At 50.7% G+C, this 7,987-nt stretch overlaps 1 protein-coding gene across 1 annotated transcript; it reads left to right on the top strand.

Moving 5' to 3' along the window:
- The first annotated feature begins 2,307 nt into the window (after window positions 1-2,307).
- On the top strand, window positions 2,308-7,484 carry SPRY1 (sprouty RTK signaling antagonist 1). The gene is made up of 2 exons (XM_084286368.1): window positions 2,308-2,427; window positions 5,253-7,484. Exon 2 carries the CDS (start codon window positions 5,308-5,310, stop codon window positions 6,265-6,267), a length of 960 nt encoding a protein of 319 aa, XP_084142494.1. The 5' UTR covers window positions 2,308-2,427; window positions 5,253-5,307; the 3' UTR covers window positions 6,268-7,484.
- Window positions 7,485-7,987: the final 503 nt, after the last annotated feature.

Here is a 7,987-nt window from a genome sequence, read left to right as displayed (position 1 = left end):
CATGTCTTCTGGCACCCTGACGCTTGCACAAGGGAGAAGCAGTATACGACTGCAGAACGTGGAGATTATCTCCTGTACATGATCCTCAAAGTGAAAGCGGAAACAGGGACTGAATCACGACTATCAGCAGTCATTCAGTCTCTTGGACCTAATTCTGGGAGGTTTGTCATGAGGATTAGCGCTGGGCACAGAGGGCTGGTATCTCTTGACTTTATTATCGTCAGTGGAATGGAGAGGCTCCCTCGGAGGACAGTTTGGATTCCTGTCTGTCTGTCAATTCTCAAATTCAGGTTGTGCCAGGATGTAGTCATAAGGTGTGTCAGTCCTCTTCCAAGCTGCCAACTTTTTCTGCAGAATTTTAGCTCTCCTTTTTCTAACACAAGCTTCTTACTGCTACCATTTCCAAGAAAAATCTAATGAGATGACTTGCGTGAGATGCAGGCATGTTTGCTTGAGTCTGTGGAGAGCCTTCTGGTTTAGCTGTAGGGTTTTGCCTCGTTTCAGTGAAGTGCTTGTCCTGGTGCCAAGTGATAGTAAACCGCTGCCAGGATTCTTGATTATTTTACTGACCCATTTAAGCCTAGTATTGTATTTCTAAAATCAGGCTGTTACGCTTGGCATCGTTTTTTAAGGTAGTACCCGTTTTGGAGATGTGCATTAAAAGGTGTTAAGCAATGTTTTCACAGCAGTTTCCTAGGAAAGAAATGCACTGACTTGTGTGAGAAGACAGTCGGTTGCTAGATGTGACTGTGCCTGGCCATGCAGCAGAGCCCTGCTGACCCCAGCAGCGCGGTTATCTGCAGTTTATCTGCAGTTTACCTACTGCTGCCGCCGATGCTCCTCCTGTCAGCACCGCTGCAAGAATTAGTATGTATAGCACACCTATATAATGCTGGGTTTTCATCTTTACTTAAAACAGAATTGTTTTTTTTTTTTTTGTGTGTGTGTGTGAAATAAAGCTAAAGTATAGTGGGAGATGATAGATTTGCACCGTGAAGCGCTACACTCCCATAGTAACTTTTGTTATTTTTTGGTGGTTATTTTTGTTCTTCAGTAGGAATTACTGTTAGTTGGAAGAGTGGTAGGTTCCAAAGGTTTCAGATGGGTTTCAGAAATTTCAGAAGTTAGACTTTTGCTTTCTGCTTGCGGTGTGTCTGAGAGTGCTTTCGGTGAGGAATCTCATTTTCTAATCCCCCTTGCAATATTAGTGATGAACTGGCTTATTTTGTGGCCATGTTTGTCACTTGAGCCTCTGTGATTGGAAGTTCATCTGTCTGATTGATAGTTCTTCTGTATCAGATGATACATCCAAATGATATATCAGAATTGATAGTTCATCTGTATTTATTTCATGGAGAAATACATTGTTGAAATCAATTTTTTGTATAGTGATGGAAATTAAAAAAAAAAAAAAATGTGGTTTGGATATTTTCTTTCCAAGCCTGGTGAAGATTAATGAAAAATAATTGCACTGGGACAGTGCATGTGGTCTGGGTGGACAGGGGGTGCTACAGCAGAATACCTTTGCGTGGCTGTTTTCTTGTTTGTAAGGATTATTTGCACAGGTCTTTTCTTTGCACAGGTATTTTCTTGTTTGCAAGGATTATTATTTTGTAAGGATGGAGGTTCCCCATAAGCAGCTTTGAGTATTCGTAGTGTGTGTATGCTGCTTTGCTTTCCTTTGGGACAAAAGATGGGAGATCTTCACCTTCCTGTAAGAGATTGTAAAAAGCCAGTTAGAGTACTTTGGATAAACTTGGGACCTAGGGAATGGTTAGCCAAGTAGTGAAGAGCCTCGCACGTCCCAGTACGTTGCACATTCTTAGAAATAACTCCCCAAACGCTGATTTCTTTTAACATCCTTTCCCCGCGTTCTTCAAGGTGCCTCTAAACGACATAACCGGGCGGCTCAACGCCGAGCCTCGACCCCCGCAGGGCCGTGCCGCAGCCCCCCCGCCCCTCACACCGCTGCCCCTCCGTGCGGGCCGGGCCCCTCGGGGCTCCCGCTCCCCCTGCTGGCCGGGCCGGGGGCGGCCACCTGCGGCCGGGCCGAGCCGGGCGGTGCCGGGCCGGGCCGAGCCGGGCCGGGCCGTGCGGGAGGGAGGGAAGGAGCGAGGCGCGGGGCCGGGCCGGGCCGGGAGGGACTCGGGGCGGGAGGCGGGCGGGCGGCGCGGCCCCCGCGGGCTGGAGCCGTGCGCGGGCGGAGTCCAGTCCGGGATTTCGGGGGCGCCGCGCGGTGACACATCGGCATCACGGGGGCGCGGCCGGGCGGCGGGCGGGGGCTGCGCGCTGAAAGGCGGCGGAGCGCGGCCGCGCTCACTCCGGCGCGGCGGCGGGACGGCGCCAGGCTGCCTGCACTGCCCGGGCTGGACTCCGCGCCGGGGCCGCCAATGTGCCCCGGCAGGCAGGCTCTCACCTCGCCCTCCGGTAAGCTGCGCGCCGCCGGGGCAGGGGCAGGGGCAGGTGCGGGGCCGGGCGGGCGGAGAGGGAGGAAAAGAGAGCGAAGGGGGCGGCGGGGCGAGCCCCGGAGCCGCGGCGGCCGGCGCCGATCGGCTGGCGGCGAGGCGGCGGCCGGGCTCGCAGGCTGTCAGGCGGCCGCCGACGGCAGCGCCGAGCACATGGCAGCCGCTCGGCTCCGGCTGCAGCCCCGCAGCCCCGCTCCCCGCTGCCCCCCGCGCTCAGCCCTCGCCGGTGCCGGGAGCGCCCCGCGGAGCCGCCTCGGCGAGGCTCGAGCTGCTTTATGGTCGTCGGTGCTGCTTTTATTACCGCTGGTGCTGGTTTTTAGCATCGCTACAAGCCTGGTTTTGGCCTCGGGAGGACGGGCGGAGCGCTGCCCCTCGCAGCAGCCGCGGGGAGCGAGGGGCAGGCGACCCCCGAGGGGCGGCGGGGTGGGCTGGGAGCCCGGTTTGGCCGCAATTAGCGCCTCCCGGCGTAATTAGGGAGGTAATGGGTTTCGGGGCGTGCTTTTTTTTTTTTGCGCCTGGAAGCGGCGGGGCGAGCAGGTGCCGGGCGGCACGGAGCGGGGCGGAGGGCGAGGAGGAGGAGGAGGGCGGCGGTGCCCTGACAGAGCCCGGGCGGCGTTCAGCGGCCGGGGGGCTCCGGACAGACCCGGGGGGGAAGGAGCCGAGCCGAGCCGTGCCGTGCTGTACCGAGCCGAGCCGAGCCGTGCCGGCTGCCCGCAGCCGTCTGCGGGGATTCCCCGCCCCGGCAGCGGCCGTGCCGCCGTGCGCTGGCGCTTTAAACGCCGGGAAGTCTGCCCTCCGCAGGGAGCAGCGACCTCGGGCTGCGCCCTCCCCCTGCAGAAGGCGGGGGGGAAGCCCTTGTTTTCATTCATAACTTTTTTTTTTTTTTCTCCTTCTTTTTTTTTTTTTTTTTTTTTTTCCCCTCCCCTCCTCTTCCTTCCTCCCCGTCAGCTGCGCGCCCCGCCAGGCTCGCAGGGGGCGCCGCCCGCCGCAGCACCTCGGGGCCGGGGCTCGGCCAGCCCCGGGAGCGGAGCGGAGCCGCCCGGTCCCTCGCCCCGTCCCGCCTCATGCGGCCCCGTTTGCCGGGGGCAGCCGCCGCTGCGAGGCCCGGGGGCGTCCTCCCGGCGGCTTCCCTCGGCCCCTGCTGCCCTCCGCCTGCCCCACAGATGGCACTGGCTGCCTTTCGCCGTTCCGTGGGATGTGGTTTTGCCTTCCCCCGGGAGCCCGGCTCCCGCCCGCTGCGGCTGTGAAGCTCTCCTCCTGCGCCTTCATTCAGCTTCAGCGCCTGGCGGGGCGGTGTGCGGGGTGAACCAGAAGTGAGTGCGGTGCTCTTCGGCTTCTCCTTCTTGCTTGCTTCCGAAGCCCGTGACCCTAAAGCCCTCGCAGGTGACATTTAAACGTAAAATAAACCTTCGGCTGGTGGATCAGCACGGAGACTTTGCGTCCTGGTAGAAACTGGTACTAAGCTTGTGTCAGCCGTCAGGGTGATGCAGATGCATGGCTACTTGCTAGGATAAGTCCTGCTCTGTCCTTCTCCGCGTGTCCACGGTGCCTGTGTTGCTCGTGTTGCGAACAGCTCCGTGCCACCTGCAGGCTGGAGAGGTGAGACGCTTCTCCACGGTTCTGCTCATGGGTTCTTTGGGAGCACTCGATTGCCTAGTGCTCATCTTGTTGCTCCTGCAGGTAAACGTACGTGACATCTTGCAGGGAGTTTGTCTAGGGCTTTCGGTGAAGGAAAGCAGTTTGTTTTACGTGTTCTCTCTATAAGTCTGGCTTTTAGGTAGTCTCATGTACGTTTTCGTATGGGTACGGAACTGTCACTGCAGTTTTCTAGCTCGGCATTTGCAACCTTTGTGTTAACAGTTAAAAGATTGAATAGAAGAACTTGTATTTCAGAAGCTTTTAATCAGTTCATCTTGGGAAATATTATTTGTTCTTTTTTTTTTTTTTATTCTGTTTTTTTTGAAAGTACCTAACTTTTTTTTGAAACAAGTTCTCATCTGACAATTTGTCTTATTCTTTTCTACCTGTTTTTCTTTCACACTCTGCCCTTTGGTCAGAAAATACTTGAAAACAGGCTTCTGTTCGCACCCTTATTGCTTCTGTTTGCACCCTTATTTTAGTTTTATGAGATTTGCATGCTGGATTTCTTGCAGAAAATGTCTCATACGCTTGACAGTGCTTATTTCAAGGCTCTATAGTGCACGTACTTCACCTTAAGAAAGATACTTACCGAAGCATGCTAGCAAGCAAATCTGTTTAGCTTTCTGATGCTGCAGATTAAGCCAGAAGAGTGAGAACTGTGCGTGCTATTTATTCTGCCCTGCAGAACGCAGCCTGGCAGTGTTCCTTAACGTTTCCAACTTAGTTTTGGGGGCAGACAGAATTGCTCTTGCTAATTAGACATTGAGCTTGGTAGCAAGTGAGAAGCACTTAGTTCCTGTGGCTTGCCAAGCGAGCTTGCAGGTTAATGCTGATTTTTATAGCTATTTTCTTTCTGAATTGTAATTTTAATGGCAAGGGGTCTCCCTTAGCATTCCTCACCTATGATGCCATACCCAGGTTCTCCCCGTTGCTGGACTTTGGCCAGATCCTCAGCGTTGTTGTAATCCCCTGCTGAAAGAGATCAGCGCCAGGTGGCTAGGGCAATTTGTGGTTTGCCATATCACTTTTATTTTCAAAAAGTATCCTGTTCTTTGTTCCTCTTTTGCGCTTGATCTTGTGTCTGTATGTATATATGTACACACGCAATGTTTATTTACACTTTCTGACTTCTTATTGTTATTCTAGGGTTTCAGATGCATGCCAGGTTCCCGCTGAATGCCAGAGGTAGAGATCGCTACAGATGGAGCCCCAAAGTCAACATGGCAGCGGTGGCTCGTTGGTAGTGATTCAGCAGCCCTCTTTGGACAGCCGGCAGCGGTTGGACTATGACAGAGAGAGCCAGCCAACGATCCTGTCGCTGGACCAGATCAAGGCCATCAGGGGCAGCAACGAGTACACCGAAGGTCCATCTGTGGTGAAAAAAGCTGGTCCGCGGACAGCACCAAGGCAAGAGAAGCATGAAAGGACTCACGAAATTATACCGATTAATGTGAATAATAACTACGAACACAGACCCAGTCACGTGGGGCATGTGGCACATCAGCATAACGCGAGGGCCCCGGTCTTGAGCAGATCAACGAGCACGGGGAGCGCAGCCAGCTCTGGGAGCAACAGCAGCGCCTCTTCAGAGCAAGGACTGCTGGGCCGGTCGCCTCCATCCAGGCCGGGTTCAGGCCACAGGTCCGACCGGACAATCCGGACGCAGCCCAAGCAGTCGTCTTTGATTGTAGATGATCTGAAGGGTCCTCTGAAAGAGGACTTGACACAGCACAAGTTTATCTGCGAACAGTGTGGGAAGTGCAAATGTGGTGAGTGCACAGCCCCGAGGGCCCTTCCTTCCTGCTTGGCCTGCAACCGGCAGTGCTTGTGCTCTGCGGAGAGCATGGTGGAGTATGGCACCTGCATGTGCTTGGTCAAAGGGATCTTCTACCACTGTTCGAACGACGATGAAGGGGACTCGTACGCGGATAATCCCTGCTCCTGCTCCCAGTCACATTGCTGTTCTAGGTACCTGTGCATGGGAGCAATGTCCTTGTTTTTACCTTGCTTGCTCTGCTACCCTCCTGCAAAAGGATGCCTCAAACTGTGTCGAGGGTGTTACGACCGCGTCAATCGTCCAGGCTGCCGATGCAAGAACTCCAACACTGTCTATTGTAAACTGGAGAGCTGCCCCTCCCGGGGTCAGGGCAAGCCCTCATGATTTTCGGAGGGAGGTTTACTTCCTCCAACTTTGATTTTCAGGTTGTAGCTGATTTTTTTCCTTTTTTTTCCTTCCCCCATTTAGGGGGGTGGGGAGACTGCTCTTTTGCTTTCTCCCTCCACTTCAAATACACAAGTTCTTCCCTTTTGCATCTTTTTTCTCCTCTTTTTATTCACTCAACTGAGTGTGGAGTGTTTTACGTAGTCATTGCTGCTCTTTGGTAAGTGTGGACTTAGTATCTGCGTCTGCCGCTCACTTTGGCAGGGTCGTCTGAGTTTGTAACTGAACCACTCCTGACAGAGACAGTAAGGGCTCACTGGGCTCTTGCAGCTTCTTGCTCTGAATATCTTCCCAAAGATGTTTTTCCTTCTCAGCAATTTTTTTGTCGTTAACCCCCTGGGTACCAAGGAGTAACTTTTCATGAGTGAGCTGGATTGTGAAATAACTTCTTGAGTGTTCTCTTCCTGGAGAGGGATGTAAAATAAAGGCTTTACCAAATGAAAGGCCTGATTCTTCTGTAAGCAGCCTGCTTTTTTTTTTTTTTTTTTTTTCTTTTTTTGGCCTCCACCTCTTTTGTCTTAACTTTTGGAATATTCTCAGTCCTGAGAGTTAGCTGATTGTTTCTCCCCTTGTTTTTTTTTTTTTTTTTTTTTTTTTAACTTGAGTTTTTGCTACACTATGTAGATCTTCACATTGGAGACATTATGGCTGCAACTGTACTTATTTGTTTCTCTTGCTGTCAAATCTTTGAAGGATATTGCTCACTCCACCCTCCTGCTCCTGTTTTATAGTCCATCAGTATCATGTTGATATTAAAGTTGGTGGTGTTCATATATCCAAACAGCCTTCAGGTGTCATTGAGTCACCTAAACGTTCTTGAATCTTTAATATTTCTTGTGATCCTCTGGTTTAGTGAATTTAGCTCTGCTCTGTACTTTATAATTTTATTCTGTTCCCTGTTTTATTGCCTTAGCCACAAATTGTGGTCCTTTTTTGTATATTTTATGTATAAAACACAAAGTTGAATCCCAACTATTTTTAAGACAAAAGTCTGTTAAAACTTTTTTTATTGTAAAGAATATTTATTATGTGAATCTCTATTATTTTATGATATTTATTGCAAAAGACTTTGAAAATGTACTCATGTCTGAATATAACAAAATATCAATACTTAACGAAATAAGGATGACACGAAGAAAGTACATATGTTAACTATAATGCAGAAAATATATTAATTAATGAAAATGGCTCTTGAGTTCTTTTGTTACAATGACAGGTTGTAAGCTACTTTTGCATATTCTGGGTTCTTGTTATTTTCTTCCTCTGGTCAGGTGGTCTGTCAGGTAGCAAGTAACTTCCTATTGATACTTCAAAACCACTAGTCTGTGCTCTAGTTTAGTTTACCTAATTTTAACTTTGCAAAAACTTACTTGATGAACAGTTAGCAATGCAATTTATGCATTGTGCTCAACAGGGCCAAGAGGTGTAGGCCCTATTTATTTTCCAGAGCATTAAAATAGTTGTGGAGGAGGAAACCACAGCTTCAAGTTTAGTTTCCTAAAGAATACCAAATTAAGATGTAAACCCATTCTAAATTTCGTCATATAGACCTTCTTGGCTGGTTACTTTATGATATGAAGTAGAATTTGGGTTGCTGCAGCTTGCTAGCTTTGAGAGTTGTGTATGTGCGCACATCTATATGTGTGGCTTGTTTGTTTCT

The sequence above is a fragment of the Netta rufina genome (genome assembly GCF_964035555.1).
Source record: "Netta rufina genome assembly, chromosome: 4".
Taxonomy (NCBI): domain Eukaryota; kingdom Metazoa; phylum Chordata; class Aves; order Anseriformes; family Anatidae; genus Netta; species Netta rufina.
Note: the sequence above shows the minus strand (reverse complement) of the source record. Positions and strands in the feature narration are given on the sequence as shown.

Bases quoted from the DNA above. Each gene is read 5' to 3' on its own strand.
- SPRY1 (XM_084286368.1), top strand. From the start codon at position 5,308: ATGGAGCCCCAAAGTCAACATGGCAGCGGTGGCTCGTTGGTAGTGATT.